The sequence below is a fragment of the Lissotriton helveticus genome, chromosome 5_1 (genome assembly GCF_964261635.1).
Source record: "Lissotriton helveticus chromosome 5_1, aLisHel1.1, whole genome shotgun sequence".
NCBI lineage: Eukaryota > Metazoa > Chordata > Amphibia > Caudata > Salamandridae > Lissotriton > Lissotriton helveticus.
In genome coordinates, this window is record NC_136065.1 from 1,984,805,052 (window position 1) to 1,984,830,924 (window position 25,873).

General features: G+C 48.7%; 1 protein-coding gene across 3 annotated transcripts in view; it reads left to right on the forward strand.

Moving 5' to 3' along the window:
- Positions 1 to 25,873, forward strand: part of THRA (thyroid hormone receptor alpha) — an 869,330-nt gene that overhangs the window by 830,464 nt on the left and 12,993 nt on the right. For all 3 annotated transcript variants that reach the window (XM_078645685.1, XM_078645686.1, XM_078645687.1), the window contains 3 exons: positions 7,740 to 7,945; positions 20,387 to 20,530; positions 25,397 to 25,655. In XM_078645685.1, coding sequence (XP_078501811.1) covers positions 7,740 to 7,945; positions 20,387 to 20,530; positions 25,397 to 25,655 — 609 coding nt within the window. The remainder of the gene's footprint in view (positions 1 to 7,739; positions 7,946 to 20,386; positions 20,531 to 25,396; positions 25,656 to 25,873) is intronic.

The window sequence follows — 25,873 nt, forward strand, 5'->3', positions numbered from 1 at the left end:
CAAATTGTTGATAATAACACGTCCTACCACCTTTTGGACCGTGTCTATTAGGCTGATTGGGCGATAGTTACAGGGTTGTGCACGATCCCCCTTTTTATATACAGGTATAATGACGGCACCCCTCCAAGAAACCGGAATTTCAGCACCTCTGGCTAAATGGTTTAGTAAAAGGCAGATGTACTTACTCCACCTGTCGGTGTCATCTAAGAAGACATCCGCCGGAACACCATCATTACCTGGGGCTCTGCCCCTATGGACGGATTTCAAAGCAGACAGGATTTCGCCTAGCATAAAAACATCTTCGTCTGCGAACAGATAAGTAGGGTTAATATTGCTCGTAGGCTGACCCCTAGAGGAGTACTGCTCTTTAAAAAACGTAACCCAGGCATCGTGAGGGACATTATTATTAGGAGGCTCTGGAGGTCTATCATGACCCCATTTGACGATGTGCCAGAATTGTCTAGAATTTTTACTTTCGCTAGCACATCTCAATTTCTGCCAATGATCTTCGTCCCATTCTTTTTTTGCCCTGGCGATACAATTTTTATAGTGCTTTCTAGCAGACCGAGTCTCAGTCAGATTATTATTTTTAATTGCAGCTCCTAATTTCGATCTTGCTTTCCTGCAATCTTGGTTATACCACTTGGCTGTTTTAAATGGACAAGCCTTGATATTTCGTGCGGGTTTTAAAAAGATTTTTTTAACTTCGTCAAAAAGAGACGTATGAACATTTTTAACCTCATCTTGTCCATTTGCTAGATCAGTGATATTTTCCAGTGCCAGAATGGCCTTGTCTGCAGCTGCACCTATCTTTTCTAGGGCCTGCTGGTCCGTCTTAACACCAGACCATCTTAGCCTACGCATATTATTGGATTGCGTAATCGTTGGCGGCACAAATGAATGACAATTAGTTGAGGGGTTTACATTAGATGTCCACCAATTATGCGAGACACATAGCGGGTCATGGTCACTTTCTATTCTAGCAGTAACTACCATGTCAATAAGGGATGGCCATAGCGATGTACTACAAATAACGTAGTCAATACGACTTTTACTTCGCCCATTATTAAATGTCATGGCGGGTACACGGTCTGATTGGGTTCGGCCATTCAGGGCGCGTAACCCATGCTCCAAGCACATGGCATTTAGACCTAAGATGTCAGCTGTCCATCTGGCTATCGGGGGGGACTCAAGTGTGGGAATGTCCCAAAGTTTGTCTTCCTCTAATCCCAGAGGAGAATCACCAGTGATTAGAGGTTCAAATGTCCGATTCAGATCACCTGCAATTAAGATGTTTTTTCCTGCAGATTCGGTCTCAAGAATAGTAGAAAGGCTCATAAGAACCTCGGATCTACCTTTACTACCACCTCTGGCATAGATATTATATACATCCATGGAGAGGGGTAGATCACTGGTCAATCGTATCAGCTGGATATCTTTTTGGTCAAGTTCCACACTTTGTACAGCAATCTTTAAAGACTGCCTGATCCATATGGTAAGGCCCCCCATAGGCCGTCCTTTGGGACCCTTAATGGCAGGAACATGAAAGTTTAGATACCCTAAAGCAAAGGTAGGCTCACACGCCCAAGTCTCTTGGAAAATACAGAGGTCATACCTATTTATAAATTCTAACCAGTCTGCGCTTTCCATTTTAGAGGATATACCAGCTACATTCCATGATAGGATATTCCCTGAAATTGGTGTCGTAGGAATACCATTGGTTGTAGAATGCATGTTTAACACCTTACCCCCTATGCCCTGGTCTACAATCGTAACATTCGGTGCCCCAGGTAAATCAGCGGTCAAAAGCCCCGACGGGCTAGTTGTTATGGGGTAACAAGCCAAACCTGATAAACTTATGGCATAAGCAGGTGCAGACACAGCATTACAAATAGGTGGTTGTCAATCACAATCACTTAAATTGGATAATGAAGAAAATCGATTTTCTAGCCCCAGACCCCAGTCAACTGAGGCAACATCCTTTCTCCCCCTCTTAGTCACAATGTTCCACTTAGTTCTTAAAATGCTTGAATTTGGTCCGCTTCCCTTTCTTGGGTAGAAGAAGTCCAAAGTCAAAGGAACAATTGAAGTCGTTCTCCGTTGAGGTGGTAAAATATTTGGTAGGATGTTGGGCAGGACCCCAGGGTCAGAGAAGTGGAGAACAACACACTCCCCTTTAAACTTTTTTACCCTATCCCCGATCCACTGAACCCTTCGTGCTTTAACAAGCTCTTCAGAAAGTTGCTGCTTTCCCCAAGGAGTAATTACCATGTTAGTGGTTAACCATGATAAAGATTTGTTTCGTAGAGAAGATGCTGTTTCCCTCTCACCTTGAGCCAGAGCTGGAACATTGGCAAGGACAAGTACCAATGGGGAGGCTTCAACCACAAGTTCAAAAGTCCCGTTCTCAATAAACGGGTCTTCAACAGCAGGAGCAGGGATCGAGGCAGTATGAGAATCACCTGGGAGAGTGCTATTCCTTGCCGTTAGGGTATCCAATACCGGGGCAGTGACTGGGATGAGACCACCTACGGCTGCAATTACTGATTTGTTGACAGATTCCTCTATCTTTGCAGAAACACTTTCCGGAAGTTTCCCAGTCTCGTCTATTGATTTTTGTAGTAGACCTTCCAAACGGTTGACCTCAGAAGTTAGCTTGTCTATTTTGCTAACCAAGGGCTTCATTGCACCTTTGATTTTTGAGTCCATTAAAGTTAACAATTTATTAAATTGGGCGTTCGAAAGTGTAATATACGCTTCACTAGTCAAATCATGCTCCTCTTCCTCAGAGTGTTTCCTCGGGGGGTTTGCTACTCTGTTCTTTGCTGACCTTAGGCATTCCCGTTTACCCAGAACCGGTGCTGGAGGAGAAATAGATTGATCCTGATTAATAGCAATGTCAACCAGTACCTCGTTTACACTCAGATCTTCAACTCCAGCAACAGTACCACTTGGCTGTATAGTAATAGAATCTGGGAACAAATCAGGAGTGACACTATTAGTACTGTTATTTATTAAAAGGCCAAAAGGGTCATCAGCCTCGATATCAATAAATGGAGATTGAGCAGATGAGTCTATTCCCAAAGACGCTCTTCTATCAAGGTTGATTTTTTCCACTACCTGCACCAAATAATTTTCCATAGTGTTAGTAGACGTGGTTAACTTTTTAGGGGGCATAATGAACTGTATGAGCAACCAAAGTCAATGTAACTTACGCAACAGATTGGTCGACAATTTCGCAGCTCAGCAACGGCAGCTCCAGGGCAGCGAGCCAAGAGACCAGGCCCAACCCAACCTTGTCCGACCTCGGACGGCCTCAGACGGCCCGCCCTTTGCCCGGGCTTCGCCTGGGCGCTCCCGCGCGCGACTCGCGGGGCGAGAGGCGTTCCTCTCTTTTCAGGCGCCTCCGGGCGCAGAGGTGGCGTCAGGGACGCGACTCAGCCGCCGGGGCACCTGGGAGGTGTAGTCTTTGACCCCCGGTGGCTGTAGGTGCAATGGCGGTGCAAGCGCGTCGGCCGTTCCCCTCACGGCGTCTCACTCTCGCCGCGCAGGAAGATGAAGGCGAGGCAAGGGCAGAGGAAACAACAACAGCAGCCGTTCCCCTCACGGCAGGTAAGGAAAAGATTCCAGCGTCCCACTGAGCGCTCGGCGCTCCTCTCTTTTCAGGCGCCTCCGGGCGCAGAGGTGGCGTCAGGGACGCGACTCAGCCGCCGGGGCACCTGGGAGGTGTAGTCTTTGACCCCCGGTGGCTGTAGGTGCAATGGCGGTGCAAGCGCGTCGGCCGTTCCCCTCACGGCGTCTCACTCTCGCCGCGCAGGAAGATGAAGGCGAGGCAAGGGCAGAGGAAACAACAACAGCAGCCGTTCCCCTCACGGCAGGTAAGGAAAAGATTCCAGATTCCAGATCCTTTAAACTGCAATTGAGTGAGCGTGCGCGAAGAAATGAAGTCCAAAGGCCACCAAGTAATTTTAATTAAGTTTCTTTATTTCATATTCAACATCCAAGGAACGCTTTACTTTCCAGCCAACGCGTTTCGTTCTCCTTCAGAGAACTTCATCAGGGCTTATTATCAGTATGGCACTGTTCTGTACGAAGCCTAAAATTGTCAATATCCTCTTGCTAATATAAAAGCGCATATGATCGGTCCCGATTTGAAAATCTATATTCATTAGTAAAAGGTGGACTATTGAAGTTATACCACGACAGTAGGGATACGCCCGTAACTGTATTCTTATAACGATAGAAATGGTGATGTTGATCTCATGGGACCATAAATTACATTCCAATGCAGCCCTTTGTCTGTTCGTGTTCAGCGTTAGGACATGAGTATTTGTCCTCCTGGGCGTGATGACTGCAAGGATGTACTTGGCTAAGTAATGATCAAGTCGTGAACACCACAAGAAGCTAGGGGAACTTTCCCTCTACAAGTTTGCGGTCATATATAAGGACCGCTAACCTTTCTTTGCTGTCGGTCCCACATTGTGATAATTAGGACTTTTATCGTTATAAGAATACAGTTACGGGTGTACCCCTACTATTGTGGTATAACTTCAATAGTCCAGCTTTTACTAATGGATATAGATTTTCAACTCTGGACCGATCATATGCGCTTTTGAATTAGCAAGAGGATATTGACAATTCTAGGCTTTGTACAGAACGGTGCCATATGGTATAATAAGCCCTGATGAAGTTCTCTGAAGGAGAACGAAACGCGTTGGCTGGAAAATAAAGCGTTCCTTGGATGTTGAATATGAAATAAAGACACTTAATTGAAATTAACTTTGTGGCCTTTAGACTTCATTTCTCCGCGCAAGCCCACTCAATTGCAGTTTGGGACATTCTGTGATTAGAATCATATCCCACTTTGTGAATGTATTTTAATGTCAATAACTCATTATAACCTTAAATAATCATGTGTATCTATTGGTTGATTAAACTGGGCAGTGAAATGCCAAACAAATACTAAAAATTGGTATGTTTGCACATTCTGGCCACACCTCTGGCTCCTCCCACTGAACCAATCCTCGGGCAAGTCCCGCCCTCTGATTCTCCGCCCACAGTTCCCATACTTTTTTCGCCCACTTCGACCACTGGTATCATTACTGACCCAGAACTGTACAGCATTTTCTCCTCACTGCCCATTTAGGAACCCATAACTGCATCACCATCCTTCATACCATAGCCTTTTCTCCTATCTGCACCTTGGTTGGCCCAAAGTTGTGCCACCATTCTCCAGACCCCTCACCCCCACACACAGCCTTTTCTCCTTTTCAATGATCCTAGCTATATTAACTCACTTCTGGCCCCCGCACAGCCTTTTTCCCCTCTCTTGCACCTCGGTTTACCTTAAGCTTCCTCTCCTGGGAAACATGTTATACCACCTTTTTGGCTCAGCCTTTGACCATGGCCCTGAGTTTTTACTTCACTGCCTCCATTGCATTAGGCTCTTTCCGGAACTTGGTGCCACTTATCATGCTGTTCACCACTGTATCTTATGCTACCTACCTCTTCAGACGGTTGTAATATGTGCCTTATGTAATCTGCGATTTTAGCGATATGTTTATTGTAAAGTGCTCTAGTACTTTTGGATACTGTACCTGCAATATAGAAATGCATAAATAAATAAATAGTTTTATCAAATCCCCTTGGTGCCCGCGCCTCTTTTTTTCCTTTCTGCTCCTTAACTGACCGGTATCAGACCTGCCATCCTACCACTGTGTTCTAACTCATATCAGCACCCACCACTGTGTTCTAACTCATATCAGCACCCACCACTGTGTTCTAACTCATATCAGCACCCACCACTGTGTTCTAACTCATATCAGCACCCACCACTGTGTTCTAACTCATATCGGCTTCCTACATAGGTCAGCCGAGGAGGAGCCAATATCACACAGTGGCAGAGAAGATGAGCTGGAAATCACTGCAAAAAGTGCATTTCCACCTTGTCTGTCGAGAATTTAAACAGCCAATGTCCATGAAGGTTGTATGAAAACATCAGTAACCGCCTCAGCGACCTTTTTTGTTGTTGATGGGGCTCAGGAATTATTGGTGGTCAAAGTCTTTGACAGTACTTTTCATGAGGCCCCTACTCTCCTGACACAGTGAAATATATTTTCAAGGTGGCCGGTCTGTCGTAGTTGTATCAACTTCCCTCTGGCCCCACATAGCTTTTTCTCCTCAGTGGCTTAGCTAGCCCATAGTTGGACCTACCACCCGAAGACCCAGCTGTTAAAATTAAATCGATCCAGATAATTTGTAAAGATTTATTTTGGTAAAAGCAGCACAGCAACCGGACACAGCTGGTCAGCAAACAGAATTAGAATACACATGATATAATTCAGTAACTGTTGTTTTTGCATTACTGAGAGAGAACAGAGAACTATAACAAACACTGAAAGTGCAAATGCAACACCAGCGCATCCCTTTCTCATCTCTGCACCTTTGTTGGTACATATCTCTATCACTTTCTTTCATACTCCATGCTCAGCCTTTTCTCTTCTCGCCACCTGATCCTGTACTCTATTAGCTCCCCTCAGACTCCTTGCTCGGCGTTTTCTTCCCTATCCTTCTGTTCCTGTACTCTATTGGCTACCCTCAGACTCCATGCTCAGCCTTTTCTCCTCTATCCTCCTGATCCTGTACTCTATTGACTCCCATCAGGCTCCTTGTTCAGCCTTTACTCCTCTGCCCTCCTGATCCTGTACTCTATTGACTCCCATCAGGCTCCTTGCTCAGCCTTTTCTCCTCTGCCCTCCTGATCCTGTACTCTATTGGTTACCCTCAGACTCCGTGCACAGCCTTTTCTCCTCTATCCTCCTGTTCCTGTACTATATTGACTCCCATCAGGCTCCTTGCTCAGCCTTTACTCCTCTGCCCTCCTGATCCTGTACTCTATTGACTCCCATCAGGCTCCTTGCTCAGCCTTTTCTCCTCTATCCTCCTGATCCTGTACTCTATTGGCTACCCTCAGACTCAGTGCACAGCCTTTTCTCCTCTATCCTCCTGATCCTGTACTCTATTGGCTACCCTCAGACTCCACGTGCAAGCTTTTCTTCTCTATCCTCCTGATTCTGTACTGGCTACCCTCAGATTCCATGCTCAGCCCTTTCTCCTCCTGATCCTGTACTCTATTGACTCCCATCAGGCTCCTTGCTTAGCCTTTTCTCCTCTGCCCTCCTGATCCTGTACTCTATTGACTCCCATCAGTCTCCATGCTCAGCCTTTTCTCCTCTGTCCTCCTAATCCTGTACTCTATTGACTCCCATCAGGCTCCTTGCTCAGCCTTTTCTCCTCCGCCCTCCTGATCCTGTACTCTATTGACTCCCATCAGTCTTCATGCTCAGCCTTTTCTCCTCTGTCCTCCTAATCCTGTACTCTATTGACTTCCATCAGGCTCCTTGCTCAGCCTTTTCTCCTCTGCCCTCCTGATCCTGTACTCTATTGACTCCCATCAGTCTCCATGCTCAGCCTTTTCTCCTCTGTCCTCCTAATCCTGTACTCTATTGACTCCCATCAGGCTCCATGCTCAGCCTTTTCTTCTCTGCCCTCCTGATCCTGTACTCTATTGACTCCCATCAGTCTCCATGCTCAGCCTTTTCTCCTCTGTCCTCCTAATCCTGTACTCTATTGACTCCCATCAGGCTCCATGCTCAGCCTTTTCTCCTATGTCCTCCTGATCCTGTACTCTATTGACTCCCATCAGGCGCCATGCTTACCCTTTTTGCATCTCCTTACAGTGGTTCTGGACGATTCCAAAAGGGTAGCCAAGCGGAAGTTGATCGAGGAGAACAGGGAACGTCGGCGGAAGGAAGAAATGCTGAAGTCCATGCAGCACCGGCCGGAACCCACCAGCGAAGAGTGGGACCTGATCCGTGTGGTCACTGATGCCCACTGCAGCACCAATGCTCAGGGCAGCCACTGGAAGCAGAAGCGCAAGTTCCTGGTGAGTGCAGGCGCTAGATTATAATTCCTATTTAATAATTCCTCTTTGTAAAGCGCTAACTAATCACCACTAAGGGTCTCAAGGTGCTGGGGGCCATCGGGGGAGATTAAGTGAGCTATTGCCCAGAGTCACATGATGCTGAGCTGTGCCGCCACTGGGGCCAGGGATAGAACCTTGAGCCCCCTACTCCAAAGTCTGTCGCTCTGGCCACTGCGCCACACCTCTCTTGGTAACTGGGTGGAAAAGTGCCCCGTGGGAAGTGCCGGAAGGAAGAGGGGTGGGGTTGGAGCTGGGATTGCCCTTAGCAGCCACAGAGCACTGTGCGAATCATGCCCACCTCTCAAACGTATGTAGTGCCCCGACCGTCTCTCGTGTGGTCACGCGAGTACTCTTGTGGCCACCGGTATAAACAGGCAAGAGAATGTTTTGAATCAAATTGTTCATCTAATACCGTAATGGGACAGCTCTATTTAGTATAATGTCCCAATAATGATAATGAAATAACAATACATTTGTTGTCGTATTGTGTAGTACAGAAATAAGCCTCGCCCCTTTAACGGGGAACACCGCTGCAGCAACTCAACATAGCAGTCACATTCCATCTGACATCATTAAAGAGAGCTGTGGTGCGAGTTACGCAATCTTTGTGATTGGTGACATCAAATGTTGTGAAATCCTTCTAGAGCTGAGGTTTTAAACACTGGCGGGCAGATCCAACTGGGCAAAGAGGGGGCGGGAGGATGAATTGATGTCAGAGAGCGCCAGGCAGTGGCCCAGTGGAGCATCATGCTAGAATCAGTGTTGTGTTTTTAGTGAAAGCAGAGAGGCAGTGAGCCACTCTGTAATAGGCCTTCAGTAGCATCAACTGATGCTCTGGCTTGGAAGTAGGTGTCAGAGGGGAAGGGGCGCTATATAAGTAACTCTTGAAACCCCTCCCACCCGCCATTTCTTTTACAGTTTAGGGAGACTAGGCTGTCTTTATTAATTGCATTTTTAAAATGGATAACTGAATATAACTGCACAGTTTGAATGATTAAATATCTTTAGAGGTGGCAATTGTATAGAATAATTGCCAAAAATATGATTCTGGGAAATAGGTGCAATATTTATTTGCATATGCGCAGCATAAAAAGCTTGAATTCAATTGTTCTAGAGTTGGCTCATTGCACTGGCTCAGTGGCAGAATGCTATCCTTGGAAAGTGGGTTGCATTCCCTTGTCCCCCAATTGCAAACCCATTGTACTGAGGGTAGTTTTAGTCTTCACAAGTCTTTATAGAGTGTAAGAGAGGTGTCCTCATGCGTGTCGGCACATGTGCGCAGCATGCATAGAAATGTGTGTGCTCGACTCCAGCCCCAAAGTCCCAGAATATTGAAGGAGGTGCTATGGTACCTTAAAATCTTGGTTTGTTGCTTCCCCATCTGCATGCTTCACTGTATAAGGCTAGATTCGATGCTGCACTGGACACCTTATCATGTGCTCTGCGAACTGGGATGGATGTGTTGGAGTACATGATGTATATGTTGTGTGGAGTAAGGAAAGTCCATTGGGGTAATGTTCACGACCACCCCAATGGGCTCCGTTTTGCCACATCTATTATCTCTTATATTGGAGGAGGGGCTACCAAGGTAGAGTGTTCCTTGTTTCACATATTCAGCAGAGTTCTGCTCACTGCAGAGTTTTCGTCTCTTTGCCCTTTGGAGCACCTGTGAGCTATATACATTGATTATGCTGCTGCATAATGGATGCAGTGATTCCACCTCGCCACAAGGCCTCGTTTTGCAAATCATTTGAAATAAACTCAAACATTAAAAACTGAGAGTGCAAGAGCCTCAAATGTTTCCAGTGGTATGCTCCACAAGGCCCCGGAAGTCTCTTTGTCACCTACATCTCTTCACTGAGGCTTGTGATAGGCGGTCAGGAGTCTGAAGATTATATACCAATAGAATGTAGATTGTATTTCTTCAATATACAGACATGTTCCTTCCCTCTTTCAAAGGCTGGAGGGAAGCATTCAATTTGCTTGGATCACTCTCCCCAGCGCATCCTCCTGGCGATGCCGGAATCTGTCCTGGGCCCCGTCCAAGCCGAGAAGGTCCCTCCCTTGCAATGACTGCCAGGTTCCACACACTTCCAAGAAAAACGGGCCTTGGCCCGTGCAAGAGGGGAACAGCTTCTACTTTCTGAAAGTGAGATAAGCAAGCCTCTCCTCTGGGCCAAGCCTGAAATGTGGCCGGCTGAGCCCCTGACAAATGTGCCCTCATTAGTCCTGCGCTCTCTACATCATCCATCATAGAAAGCCTCCTTCCCTGGACCAGATGTCCTGGTTCCATCTCGAACGATTTGCACGAGAATCTGATCTCTTCCCTAGTGCCCCCACTAGAAGCTGCACAGACTTTTACAAAGTTTCTTCTCACTAACGTTATAAAAGAAGCTGCATTCTATTTAGACCACTACTGTTATTTAACATACAACACAAACATCTGTAGTTGTTTTTTTGTTACCTTAGCTTCTTACACTCTACACACGAAAAGATGAAATCCCTTCAGATGCACTTGGAGTTTCTTATTTTTCCGTTTTGTGTCTGGGTGCAGCAGAAGCTGCAGTTGTTTGTTTTTGTGCCCTTCTTTGTCGTCTGACACTGCCAGCCGCAGTTAGTTCTAATAGGCTGTTGCTGTCTCCAGCGCCCTACGCTGCCAGCTGCAGTTAGTTCTTCTTTGCTCTTGCCCTCTCCATCGTCCTACGCTGCTAGCCCCAGTTAGTTATTTGTTGCTCTTGCCTTCTTCATCGCCCTACGCTTCCAACTGCAGTTAGTTCTTCGTAGCTCTTGCCTTCTCCATCGCCCTACGCTGCAAGTCGCGTGATAGTTCTTAGCTCTTGCCTTCTCCATCGCCCTACACTGCCAGCCCCAGTTCTTCTTAGCTCTTGCCTTCTTCATCGCCCTACGCTACCAGCCGCAATTAGTAGTTCTTAGCTCTTGCCTTCTCCATCGCCCTACGCTACCAGCCGCAGTTAGTCCTTCTTAGCTCTTGCCCGCTCCATCGCATTACACTGACAGTCGCAGTTAGTTCTTCTTTGCTCTTGCCCGCTTCATCGCCCTATGCTTCCAGCCCCAGTTCTTCTTAGCTCTTGCCCTCGCCTTCGCCCTGCGCTGACAGCTGCAGTTAGTTCTTAGCTCTTGCCCGCTTCATCACCCTACGTTGCCAGCCCCAGTTGTTCTTAGCTCTTTCCCTCTCCATCGCTCTACACTGCCAGTCGCAGTTAGTAGTTCTTAGCTCTTGCCTTCTCTATCACCCTACGCTGACAGACGCAGTTAGTTCTTTTTGGCTCTTGCCTTCTCTATGGTCCCACTGCAGACGCTGTGCTTAGATTTTGATACAGACTTCCTTCTCTATCTCCTTAGATAAAAACAGCAGTTAGTCAATGTTACATGTTCCCATGTACATTGCTCTGCACTAGAGACTGCAGTTATTTCATGGTATTCATTCCCATATACATTGCTCTACAATAGAGCCTGCAGTCAGTCACATGACCTCTTCCCATGTACATTGATGTACACTAGAGCCTGCTGTCAGTCTGTTACCTGTCCCATTTATGTTGCTCTACGCTAAAGCCTCCAGTTAGTCCATATCACCATGCCCATGTGCATTGCTCTGCACCGCAGTAAGTCCAAGTTACCTATTATCGTATCTATCTCCCTAAACTAGAGCCCACAGATAGTGTAATCAGCCCGTGTTGCCCAGCGCCTTCTGTATTATCCTACAGTATAAGCTGCAGTCAGCCCTTCTCACCCAGCGCCTTCTGTACCTAGCGTCCTCTGTATCGCCTCACAGTATAAGCTGCAGTCAGTCCTTGTTACCTATAGCCTTCTATATTGTACTAAAGTACGAGCTGCAGTCAGTCCTTGTTACCTATAGCCTTCTATAGTGTACTAAAGTACGAGCTGCAGTCAGTCCTTGTTACCTATAGCCTTCTATATTTTACTAAAGTACGAGCTGCAGTCAGTCCTTGTTACCTATAGCCTTCTATATTGTACTAAAGTACGAGCTGGTGTCAGTCCTTGTTAACTTGACCCTTCTGTATCATCCTACAGTATAAGCTGCAGTCAACCCTTGTTACCTAGAGCCTTCTGCATTATCCTACAGTATAAGCTGCCGTCTGCCCTTCTCACCCAGCGCCTTATGTACCTAGCGCCTTCTATATCATCTTACAGTATAAGCTGCAGTCGGCCCTTGTTACGTTGATCCTTCTGTATCGTCCCACAGTCTAAGCTGCAGTCATCCCTTGTTACCTAGTGACTTCTGTATCGTCTTAAAATATAAGTTGTAGGCAGTCCTTGCTACCTAGAGCCTTCTGTATCATCCTACAGTATAATCTGTAATCGGTCTTTTTTACCTTAATCCTTCTGTATTGTACTGATGTTCGAGCTGCAGTCAGTCCTTGTTACCTAGAGTCTTCCATATTTTCCGCCAATTTAAGCTACAGTCAGTCTTTGTTAAGTAGCGCCTTCTATATCATCCCACAGTGTAAGCTACCGTCATCCCTTGTTACATAGAGCTTTCTGTATTGTCCTACAGTATAAGCTGCTGTCAACCCTTCTCACCCAGCGTCTTCTGTACCTAGCGCCTTCTGTATCCTGCTACAGTATAAGCTGCAGTCAGCCCATGTTACGTAGCCCCTTGAGTATCATCCCATAGTACGAGCTGCAGTCAGTCCTTGTTACCTAGCATCTAATGTATCATCCTACAGTATAAGCTGCAGTCAGTCCTTGTTACCTTGACCCTTCTGTATCATCCTACAGTATAAGCTGCAGTCAGTCCTTGTTACCTAGAGCCTTCTGTATCGTCCTACAGTATAAGTTGCTGTCAGTCCTTGTTACCTAGCACCTTCTATATAGTACTAAACTACGAGCTGCAGTCAATCCTTGATAACTTGACCCTTCTGTATCGTCCTACAGTATGAGCTGCAGTCAGTCCTTGTTACCCTGACCCTTCTGTATCACTCTTCAATATAAGCTGCAGTCAGTCCTTGTTACCCTGACCCTTCTGTATCACCCTTCAAAATAAGCTGCAGTCAGTCCTTGTTACCCTGACCCTTCTGTATCACCCTTCAATATAAGCTGCAGTCAGAGCTTGTTACCCTGACCCTTCTGTATCATCCCATAGTATAAGCTGCAGTCAAACCTTGTTACCTAGCGCTTTCTATATCATCTTACAGAATGAGCTGCAGTCGCCCCTTATTACTTTGAGCCTTCTGTATCATCCTACAGTATAAGCTGCAGTCAGCCCTTGTTACCCTGACCCTTCTGTAATATCCTACAGTATAAGCTGCAGTCAGATCTTGTTACCTAGCGCCTTCTACATCATCCTACAGTATGAGCTGCAGTCGGCCCTTATTACGTTGAGCCTTCTGTATTGTCTTACAGTATAAGCTGCAGTCGATCCTTGTTACCTTGACCCTTCTGTATCGTCCTACAGAATGAGCTGTAGAGGAGCCCTTGTTACCTTGGGTCTTACTTAGAGTTTGGTGGATAGGGTGCTCCATCACAGAAACATGGCCCATGTCCTGTTTGCCATATACAAGCGTATTCTAGTCAGTGGTCCTTTTAATGCCGTAGACAGGATAGCCGCCATGTTTGTGACGGAGTCCTGGTCCATCTAACTCTAAATAGGGACCCTAGTGCATTCGATATCGTCCTACAGTAAAGGCTGCAATCAGTCCTTGCCACCCATTGCCTTCTTTATAGCTCTGCCACTGAAGCTACAGTTCCTCACACTCATCCCTCTGCACCGCATTCTACAGTCATTTTGGTACATTTCACGAAGAGCAACTAGAGAAGTGACTTTTCCAAATTTGTCGATAATATCAGAATAAAAGCAAATGTTATTCACAATACCAAGGATGTCAGAAAAGAGGGTGGCCTTTTACATGTTCACTCTTTTTTTAAGCAACTCAGCATATTGCCTTTAATCCGGGGAATTAGCTAGTGTATGGGAGGGAGAGAGGAGAGCAAAGTAACTTTCGCGAGAGACACTCCGGATTCTCTCCACTTTGCCCCTGAAGTGAGCAGCTCCTTCACCCAGCCCCGGTTCCGTACAACACAAAGCAGGCAACACTCAACCGAGCCACTACTTTTACTTTAAGTGAGGCGCACGGCCCTCTTTTGACTTCTAAGATTCTAGTACAGCTTACGGAATCACACAAAGACCTTATCATTGTCTCTGACTCAAGGCTGCAACCAGAACCATGAGTTTGCTTCCATACATCAGGAATTTGACTCTGACCCGCCCTTCCGTGCTGAACTGGAGGAGCGTATCGGGCAATACTTTGGGGAAAACGAGGGCACAGCCTCCTCCCGTGCAACGGAGTGGGATGCTTTTAAGGTAGTGGTGCGGGGCCACTGTATAGGGAAATTTGCGGGGGCACGTAGGTCACTGATAGAGGACCTGGAGAGATCTGAGAATGCACTGCGGGAAGCGGAGCTCTCCCGCCCCAATCGCCCGGAACTGCAGGAGACGGTGTGTAAGGCACGTGAGGCGGTGGCTGTGGAGGTGGAGCGCCTCCGCAGCTTTGATTACAGGACGTACCTCACGAAAACTTTTGCGGAGGGTGACAAGACGGGCTCCCTCCTGGCCTGGCTGGCAAATCCCGGTAGACACAGCCAACCGATTCTGGCCTTGCGGGGACCTGAAGGTCACGTCTCTGCCACGCAACCCGCAATAGCGGACTGCTTCAGATCGTACTACGAGAGGTTATACAAGTCTGGGTCGGGCGACCGCTCCGACATGCTGGACGCCTTCTTGGCCGACCTGCCGCTGCCACACCTAGAACAGGAGCAGGCTGAAGCGCTGGGGGGCCCCATTACACTGGCCGATATACGCAGTGCTGTGAAACGTATGGCGCGTAACAAGACGCCGGGGATGGATGGACTGCCCATCGAGTTTTATGGGAAATACTTGGATCTCTTGGCCCCGAGACTACTACTGGTCTATAATGAGGCGAAGGAAGCAGGCCGTCTCCCCCAGTCGATGAGCGAGGCCATAATGGTCCCTCTTCTGAAGCCCCGGAGAGAAAGCACTGATCCTGCTTCTTACAGACCGCTAGCTATGCTAACGACAGATTACAAAATTCTCAGTACGGTGCTGGCCACCAGACTGTTGTCCCATATGCAAGAACTGATCCACAGGGACCAGTCGGGTTTCATTCCCACGAGGAACACCTCGCATAACATTCGTCGACTACTGCGGTTGGTAGATGCCCCACCACTGGAGGCGGGTTCCCCCCTCATACTGGCTGTAGACATAGAAAAGGCCTTTGATAGCCTGGAATGGAACTATTTATACGAAGTGATGCGCCGCTTTGGCCTGGGCGAGGGTTACATACAATGGACTAGAGTGCTCTATTCCACTGCGAGAGCCAGGGTGAGGATTGGTCCGCTGGTCTCGGACCAATTCGAGGTGATGCGGGGGACCCGACAGGGATGCGCGTTGTCCCCGCTCCGGTTCGCGATGGCGATGGAGCCCCTCGCGGCTGCGGCCAGGAGCGGGGATTACTTTACGGGCCTGACCTTCAGAGGAGACCTCCATCATATCTCCTTATATGCTGATGACCTACTCCTCTTCCTGGACAACCCAGATGGGGCGTTAACGGGCGCTGAGAAACTCTTAGAATGCTTTGGCGATATATCGGGCCTGAGGGTTAATTGGACGAAGACATGTCTTTTCCCGCTCCGGAAAGGGGCGGAGTGCCCTGCACTCCGCTCACGCCTGCGGTGGGAACCCCGCTGTCTGAACTACCTGGGGGTCCACATTTATCATGACTCGGTTGACCTCCTAGACGGTAATATTGGCCGATGTATCCGTGCTCTGAAGGGTTGTATATCCTTCTGGGCCACCTTGCCCCTCTCGATGGCCGGCCGAGTGGCACTCCTGAAAATGATTGTCCTGCCGAGACTGCTCTACTACTTCCGAACCCTCCCCGTGTGGATACCAGGGTCGACCTTCAAACACCTGAAGACTATATTAGTGTCCTTCCTGTGGGGCACGGGTAGACGTAGGATCGCGCTGGCGACGCTGACCCGCCCTAGGGACGAGGGGGGACTAGCAGTCCCGGACTTTGAGTTGTACTACTTGGCGGGACAGCTGCAGTGCTTTACGCAGGAGGTGGCGAGAGTCTATCGGGGACCAGAGCAGGACAGGGACAGGGGCACCCCTCGCCATATACTGGCGTACATCACTCTACAACAGAAGTTGTTCTTGAGGGGACTCTCTCAGGAGGAGCGAACATTCCGACAATGCTGGAATCGTGCCCAGAGGCGGATCGGACCTGGTCGCCCGTATGCCCCTGAAATCCCATTGGGCATGGTGACGGCCCTACCGCATGGCGGTGACTGGTCAGGATTACGCCTTTGGGAAGAAGCAGGGCTCCAGATGCTGGGCGACTTATACGAGGACGGAGTGCTTTCCTCATACCAGACTCTACAAGAGCGGTACGACCTCCCCAGGGGTGACTATCTCTTACACGCCGCAGTGGTGGGAGCCATGCAGAGGCACTGGGGAGGAGGTCTGTCGGAACCCACGACGTCACTAGCATGCCAGTACACGATGATGGCGGCGGGTACGTTTAAAGCTGTTACGTGCCTTTACCGCAGAATGCTTTCTGAGACACTGCTGCCTCTTAGGTCACTTAAGACTAAATGGGAGGAGGACCTGCAATTAGACATCCCGGACACGACATGGGCGCAGCTAGTGGGTAGAGCTCGCAAGAGCACTAGGAATGCGCGCTTTCAGCTCATACACCTGTACATCATTCACAGGGCCTACCTCACCCCGCAAAAAATCACTACATACTTTCATGTAGCTGACGCGGCTTGCCCCAGATGCAATCACATAGGTGCTGACTTAGTCCACATGCTGAGGGGATGTCCCGCGCTCCAAGACTACTGGACCACCATTGGGGAGACCCTGAACGCGATCACAGACAGGGAGCTACTCTATGACAATGCTGTCACTATACTACACTGGTTCCCCCACACCAAAAAAAACAAGTTGTCCAGCAAGTTCATAGACATGGGTCTACTCCTCGCCAAAAGGGAATTGACAAAAGGCTGGAAATCAAGGGTGGGGCCGACTCACAGGAGATGGCTGCATGAATTCTTGAAGTGGGCCGCTGCGGAGAGCACAATCCGTTACCAATTGGCCCGCCGTCACTCAGATGATAAGGCGCGGGATGCGGCGATGGCCTGGGAAACACTAGTACAGGCCCTCAGGGATAGCACTGTAGAGGAGGAGGAGGTGGAGGGGGAGGGCATGGTTCGGCCCCAACCACAATGAAAGAGCCTACGTCACTACCAGGGGTTTCACACACGCAGTTAACCATGACTGATCCGGATTCCCAAATCGAGAATGCTTATAGTTGCACCACACGCAGGCGCTGGCACCGCAGAGGGTGGGGGGGATTGGGAGCTGTAGATTAGTGGGAGGTTACAATTACACATCACTACCTATCGCTACACTAGTTCGACAGGGCTACTTTACTCGCAGAGGATGTCAACATAATGAAAGCAGGCAACTAAGAACACTGATCGTTGTTGGAGATGTTCACGATACTGTACGTGGTAAATTTCTCTGAACACTCACGCCGCCCTGCCTCCGGGATGAGGGCTGAAATGGCTGTGTTTTCCCACATTTCCTCTACTGATTGGAACCCGGTAATCCTGTACCTTCTCACACTGTTAGTAACCTTGATGTGTGTATATGATACCCTGCAATAAAAATTGTTTGACAAAAAAAAAAAAAATCAGGAATTTGACTCTGTTGCACGTGCATCTCAGGTTTATAGGGCTGAGGACCAGTTCACCATCGTCTTAGCCTTTTTTGCAGCAGAATCAGCCAGCTGGGATTGTACTAATGCCGTGACTACTATCTTGCCAGCCAAGTTCCAGTTGGCAATCAGGCAGCTTTCAACACTTCCCTTTGCCCACTTCGTTAGCTTCAAGAAGGTTGCTCTTCATGAATAGTTGTATGTCCACCTCCAAGTCCACTCTCTCATTTGTGACTGCACACCCAAAATAAGTCCTACTAGACCTGACATTTTTCTGCAAAAACTCCTCTTTGGACTCAAGTTCACAATGGAAATAATGTCACCGTTTCATCTCTTTAAGCTCCTACATTTCAACTGAATCCATGCGCTTGCTTAAAGGCTCCAAATATCGCTGTGTATCCATAATATAGCTGTCCATTTCCTACTTAGTTTCTTCTACATAAGATATTCTCGTATCTATGCGGCGTAATGTGCCCAGTAGGGCAGATTCTCCCACCAAACCAGCTCCTCGTTTTGTAAACACTGTTTCTCAGACTTGTAGCCTGGGATAGAGAAAAAAGGCATCTTCAGAGATTGCGTGGTAAGGCTAAACAGTACCAGCAGAACACTTGGACCAAGAAACTACTTCGTACAGCTCTGAGACCCATTTGATAAAGTCAACGAGTATTTAAAAATTGAAATAAGGCTAAAATGACACACATTGAATCAGTTACTAGAAAGTTATAGGTTTTAATGTGACAGTTCCATTCCACATGTCCTTCATGGTGCTGGGCTCCAAAGCCTGGAATCAACTCCCTAGCTCTCTCTATTTAATTGGAACTGAAGAAAAATTGAAGAAATGTCTAAAGACTTGGCTCCTTCTTGCCTCCGATGCACTCTGTTACTCCCTCATCTAACCAATTAGCGCCCACATGTAAGGATCCCTGTAGGTCACACTCCCAGCCACAGTTTGCAATCTTTTTCTACCTACAACTGGTAGCTCGAGGGTCGGGACTCAGTGCCTGGCAGATTTACAGACAACAGGCAGCAGCAGTATGCCTGTCTCAAATCCAATCAACATTTCAACTAACTACCCTAGATATAGGGTGCGGGGCGGCACCCTTATTCTAATTCATCAGCTGCCAGTTATTGACAGTTTCTGACTTATTGTGGAAACTCTGAGTGGTCAGTTTGAAGCTTTCGAAAGGTTGCACTAGTGACATTCTAAAAGGGGGCTGCCATTATGTAGCCCATTTACACATTTTCTCACACTGGACACAAAGGGTGGTCACACTTGAACTGATTTAGTGGCCCCGATCTGGTTTTAGGCTCCAGTGGAAAACAGGCTGTGCAGCTTTATAAACCTGAGATGTTCACTGTGGGACTGGGTAGCACTGCCACACATACCTGTCTTATCTCCTCTCACAGCCACCTAGGGAGTTTTCTCCCTCTTCTTACAGAGGGAGTCAGCCATCTCCTCAAAGAACGAGCAGGTGGTGTGCCTGCTGCCGAGAAACTGTTTACAAACAGCTTCTACAATATAAAGAATGCATTTGCGCTGAAAAAACACTTTTAAGTTTGACAATATGCAGAATCAAAATCAAAATACAACGTATCATGCAGAGAAAAGGGGACTGGAACCATGCAAAAAAGTGGATTTTCTAATGTAGCCGTCTATGGAACTTTAAAAGTGGCTGTAATTCACGTCTCACTCTCTATAAAGGTGACTCCCGAGCTTCCAAAATGTTCAGCATCCTCATCTTGGATGCTCTATATTGTCTGGGACCTCTTTATTCTTACCTGCCCTCTATTTGGTATCTTTGGGTGGCATGTCCTTGGGTCAGGTGCAACTACTCGTGGCCAGGGGACTGGGTCCGGTCGTCAATACCACAGCGGGGAACATGGCGCGCCCTCTCTCTAGTACCTCGCATTTCCTTTTAGTGTACCTGTTGTGTTTTCCTCCAGCAACTGAGTGGCTTGCCTTTCTGACGCTCTGGACTCCTTTGATTTTCCCTGGACCAGTGTTCTCCCAAGTCGCTCCTGGAGGGACAGATCCATGCCAGATTTATAGTGTATCCCTATTTAGATAAATGTAGTTATCTTAAAATCACTAAGAGCTGCTGCAGAGCTCCAAGAATCTTGGCCATCTTGGTGCCCACCAGGCTCCACATACTACAGGTAGTACTTTTTTTTATTAATGACCATTTCCTGTGCTTTACATCAATACTAGCTGGTTCTTCCATGTGTTGGCCTTTTGTGTAAGCATGGCTAGCATTTCAATACAGCACGGTAAGGCAGCAAGCTTGCAGTGCCGACTAGTCGTGGCTCCAGATTATTGTGAAAGCCCAAGAAATTGCCTTTCGGAACGCATGTGAAGCATTCTGTCCTGGACTGCCACATGTTACTGTCCAGGTCCCTGCCACATAAGCCTGCGGTGTATTTTTCACCAATTTCCATCGCTGTTGCTTTACACCAGCCTCAACAGTTGTGCATTGAGTTGAACACATTTGGCAGGTAAGTACCTAGTTATAACGGAGGTGTGATTGATCTTCTATTGAGGAAGATCTTCAGTAGTAATTGATGAACATTGTTCCTCCCCTCCCCCAAAACCCAATTTCTTATTGCCCTCTTCTCTCCGCAGCCTGATGCCATTGGACAGTGCACCATGTCTGTGCCAGATGGGGACAAGGTGGACCTGGAGGCGTTCAGCGAGTTTACAAAAATTATCACCCCGGCCATCACCAGGGTGGTGGACTTTGCCAAAAAATTACCTATGTTTTCTGAGGTAAGTTGTGCCAGAGGCTTGCAGAAAATACAACAGAGGGGCCATGCAAAACTTCCAGTTGGCTAAACAAGCTTCTATGACTCTTTTGAAGATGCTTGGGAAAGTCCAAAGCAGTGCATCTTTTCCATTCTGATTGAGTTTAATTTAAGGGCCCTGCACTTTCAAACATTCATCTTTTATAACACTTTGCTGAGAATTCCTTTTATACGATTGGAATGAATTTCGTGTTTAAAATCCAGAGTTTGTGTTGGTTTCAAATTTAGAAAAATAAAAATGTATCTTGGGACACGTGCAGTTCACCTACTAAAAAGGCAATGAGAATTAAAGCCAATGTCCATCAAAAACTGTGTTGTCTTAAATACAGATCACAGCTTTTTCCTGGCAAAAAAGCCCCCCTCAATAAGCGTCTGTGGCACCTTTGGTGCTGTAAAATGCTGGCTAACCTTCATATATGGCACCATGGTGCAGCCATTCACTACCAGATGTGCTTGCGGAGGCGCACACCTATGGCAACTTGTATCGGATGTAGAAGAGCAGACAAACGTGTGGCCCCAGAGTCTGCACCACACGTACTAAGCAGCGTGGAAGGGTACGACTGGTAGGTTCCACTTTGTAAATACTGATACAAGCATTCATTTGGGTAAAATTAGTGTGCCTCAAAAGGCACACTTCCACTGACATGTATTATGTTCTTATTTCTCAGTAGTCAGTGAAAACAGTCTGATAATGGGAGTCACGACTAATAGGAACCGGTTGATATTGGGGATTTAGAACACTGGCTATCAGCCATGATTCTTAATAAGAATGTTACTCTACCTTATCACGCACATTTGAACTCTTAAAGTACTCTTTATTGGCAATACAAATATTAGTGTACCTGGCTTGTGGTCTGTTCCTGAATACTGATGAGCTGAAACCGAAATATGTCTTGAAATCCCCATCGATTTGCACTGAGATCAACTTTATTTGTGTGGGTCATACGGCTCATCAGAAAGAACATGTGTTACTTTAAATCGGCGCACATTGTATTTGAAAGGGAAGCTCACTTGTGACTCTACCTTTTCTTATTGGCCAACATTTTAAGCCTTATGAGTAGGGTTCAAGCTTGGTGCAAATTTGGCACTGATGTTATTTGGCCACTTCGTTCTTACCGCATTTCTGTGCGTGTCCCACCCAGCCACCTTGTCGCCGTCGCATCAGCACCAGTTGATCTGCCCTCATTGTGCCTGATGAACTGAATTCATCCTCCCTTAAACCTCCTCTTCCTGCACAAAGCCCGCCAAGTCTGCTGAACCCACCTCTACCCTCAGTGTGTCTGCTAAGCCCAGATCGCCTTCAGCAGGTCTACTCGTCCCACCTCACCACAGTATGCCAACACACCCACCACACCCCAGTCTGACTGCTCAGCTCCCCTCCACCCAATATGTCTGCTCATCTCACCACAATGGGTCTACTCACTACACCTTACTTCACACCAATACTCCTGTGTCTGCGCAATGACGTGTTTGCTCACACAGGCTCACCACCAACATGTCTTAGTCTGATCAACCCCACCCATGTGTCTCCTTCAAAGCAGGTGAGACACAGCTTAACCAACCTTACCCCAGTATGCCTGCTGAGTGCTCATCCCTCTTCTCATTTACTCAAACCTCTTCGCCGATACCGTGTGTCTGCTGAGTGCAGGGGTATCGGTGAGTCTGCTCAACCCACTTCACCCAAGTGTATCTGCTCAACCACATCCACCCCAATGATGTCTGTTGAACACGTCATCCCCACCACGTTCACTCAGCACCTTTCACCTGATGCTAATGTTGTTATACCTGCTCAAATAACCCTGCCCTGTCACCATAGTGCCCACATTTCCCTACCTGAATCTCTTGTCTACTATCACACTCCGCCATCGTGGATGCTTTCTCGCTCACATACACAACCAGACCCTCTACCAACTCATGCCTGCACCTGTCTGTCACCCACTGTTGCCTATTCTCTGATCCCCTGCCCATTTTCACCCTGTGTCGCGCACACTCACCTGCTGTCGTTCAGCCTCTTACCTGCCTTACTCTTTTCCCCCCTCACACTCTCCCATCCTTTTTGTCTCTTTCTTGCCTCCCACTCTTGCTGCGCTCACATGCTATCAGCCTCTCAGCTTCTCATTTTCTTGAACCTCTCGCCCACTCTCTCTGTTTTTCTTCCTATTACTTGCCACACACTCTCAATCAATTAATCAATCAAGGAATTTGTAAAGCGCGCTGCTTACCCGCTAGGGTCTCAAGGTGCTGTGGGTGGGGGGGAGGGGAGGGGAGTTGCAGCTAGTGGTCGAAGAGCCAGGTCTTGAGTAGTCTTCTGAAGGCCGGAAGGTCTGTAGTCTGTCGCAGGTGGAGGGGGAGGGCGTTCCAGGTTTTGGCGGCGCGGTGGGAGAAGGATCTGCCTCCGGAAGTGGTTCTGTGGATGCGTGGGACGGTAGCCAGGGAGAGGTCAGCGGAGCAGAGTGTCCTGTTGGGTACGTAGAAGGAGAGTCTGCTGTTGAGGTATTCTGGGCCGGTCTTGTGGAGGGCTTTGTATGCGTGGATCATGAGTTTGAAAGTGATTCTTTTGTCGACGGGGAGCCAGTGCAGGTCTCTCGGTGCGGGGTGATGTGGTCTCTGCGTGGGACGTCCAGGATCAGACGTGCAGAAGCGTTCTGGATTCTTTGGAGTATGCTGATGAGTTTGGAAGGGGCTCCGGCGTAGAGGGCGTTTCCGTAGTCGAGACGGCTGCTGATGAGGGCGTGGGTGACTGTCTTCCGTGTGTCAGTATGGATCCATCTGTATATCTTGCGGAGCATGCGGAGGGTGTGGAAGCAGGAGGAGGAGACTGCGTTGGCTTGGTCGGTCATGCTGAGCTTGGAGTCGAGGATGATCCCTAGGTTGCGAGCGTGGTCGGTCGGTGCCGGGGGGGGTTCCCAGAGAAGGAGGCCACCACGAGTCGTCCCATGCAGAGGGGTTGGGTCCGAGGATGAGGATCTCAGTTTTGTCCGTGTTCAGCTTGAGGTGGCTTGCCTCCATCCAGTCTGCGACAGCTTTCATCCCCAGGTGAAGGTTGGTTTTGGCGGTGAGGGGGGTCTTTGGTGAGGGAGAGGATCAGCTGGGTGTCGTCGGCGTAGGAGATGATGTTGAGGTCGTGAAGTCTGGCGATGCGTGCCAGTGGCGCCATGTAGACGTTGAACAGCGTTGGGCTGAGGGAGGATTCCTGCGGGACGCCACAGATGTTTTTGGTGGTTCCCGAATGGAACGGGGGGAGGAGGACTCTCTGGGTTCTGTTGGTGAGGAAGGAGGTGGTCCAGTCCAGGGCCTTATCTCGGATCCCTGCGTCGTAGAGGCGTGTGCGGAGAGTGTGGTGGCAGACGGTGTCGAAGGCAGCGGAGAGGTCCAGGAGGATGAGGGCTGCTGTCTCGCCATTGTCCAGTAGGATTCGGATGTCATCTGTGGCGGCGATGAGGGCGGTCTCGGTGCTGTGGTTGCTGCGGAAGCCAGATTGGGAGGGGTCCAGGATGTTGTTGTCTTCTAGGTAGCGGGTGAGCTGGGTGTTGACGGTCTTTAATGTCGGACGTGTGGCTGTAGGCGACGTGTGGGCTGGAGGAGAAGATGGCATCGAGGGTGTGGCCGGCGCTGTGCTTCGGGGTTGTGATGAGCTGTTTCAGCCCTAGGGTGGCGAGGCTGTCGATCAGGGTGGAGGAGTTGCTGTCGTTGTTTTCCAGGTGGAAGTTCAGGTCGCCGAGCAGGATGTAGTTGGCGGAGGTCAGTGCGTGCGTGCTGATGAGGTCGGCGATGGAGTTGCAGAATTGGGGGCGAGGGCCGGGTGGTCTGTAGATGAGGGTGCCTCTGAGGGTGGTATTGGGGTCCGAGTGGATCTTGAAGTGTAGGTGTTCGGCGGTGGTGAGGGTGTCGTCGGTGTTTGTGGAGATCTTGATGGTGTTCTTGTGGATGATGGCGATTCCTCCTCCGACTCCGTTGGCGCGGTCTCTGCGGGAGATCTTGTATCCGGCGGGGATAGCCACTGCGATGTCTGGGGCGGAGGTTTCGTTCAGCCAGGTCTCGGTCAGGAAGGCAATGTCTGGAGATGTGGTGGTGAGTAGGTCCCAGATCTCGACAGCGTGTTTGCGTGCGGAGCGGGTGTTGAGCAGGATGCATCTCAGTCGGTTGGGTCCTGTTGCTGTCGGAGTCTTGGCGTCGTTGGTGCAGGTGAAGGTGCAGTTTCGGCAGGTGAAGGGGCCGTGGGTGCGTTTGGGTGCAGCTATGTGGCAGTTGGGCGTTCGTCCGTTGTTTAGCACGGTGAGGGAGTTGGCGTCGTAGCGGAGTCTCGTGTCGTCACTGGCGTGGGGGCCAGGGATTCTGGCACTGGGCGCGGTCCAGGCGCGGACGGGCACAGACGGGCTTGCCTTAGGCGCGCCTTCGGTGTCCACTCTCACCCATATGTATGCTTTCAACTCTGTTTGACTAATTTAATATCCATGATCTCCAACACACCTACCCCTTTTACTATCTTACTGTTTCTCACTCACCTCACCCTGTTTCTCACTCTAACCCTGACTTTGTCGTCCTGATCCTGTGGCATCTTCTCCGCATGTTCGCTGCTCCACCAGACTTTTTCACCTGCTCACACAGTCTCCTCCACCTCAATCTTGCCCGCTGTCATCCTCACACCCACTCTCATCCTCCATCTCTCAAGCCCCAAGCAATCTTACTTGTCTGAACCTCCCTTTCCATGTCACTCACCCTCACTCTTCCTGCTACTGCCTTCCAACTTTCAGTTTTGCCTAATCGCTGTCTAGCCTTGGTCAACATCTCGACCACTCTCACCGTCTTGTCCTGTTTCCTTCTCACCCAGCTGCCTTGTGAAGATCAGATTATCCTCCTAAAGGGGTGCTGCATGGAGATCATGTCCCTGCGGGCCGCGGTGCGCTACGACCCTGACAGTGAGACGCTAACACTAAGTGGGGAGATGGCAGTAAAGCGGGAGCAGCTGAAGAACGGTGGTCTAGGAGTGGTGTCAGATGCCATCTTTGACCTCGGGAAGTCACTCTCAGCCTTCAATCTGGATGACACAGAGGTGGCCCTGCTGCAGGCTGTGCTGCTCATGTCCTCAGGTAAGTCTCATACTCCCCCTCCCCTATCAGCCTGGCAGGTGGATATGTCACCCTGTGCTAAGCCTGCAGAGTAAAGAGCTTGGCCAAGTAGGCAGTGTCCTGAATATCTGAAGGGTTAGTGAATTTGAGTTGCAAAGCTGTAAATGCGCATTTAAGGTAAGCACTAGATCTATAAGTGTATAGTTAAGACGAGGCGCAGTGATGTAAGTGTATGTAGC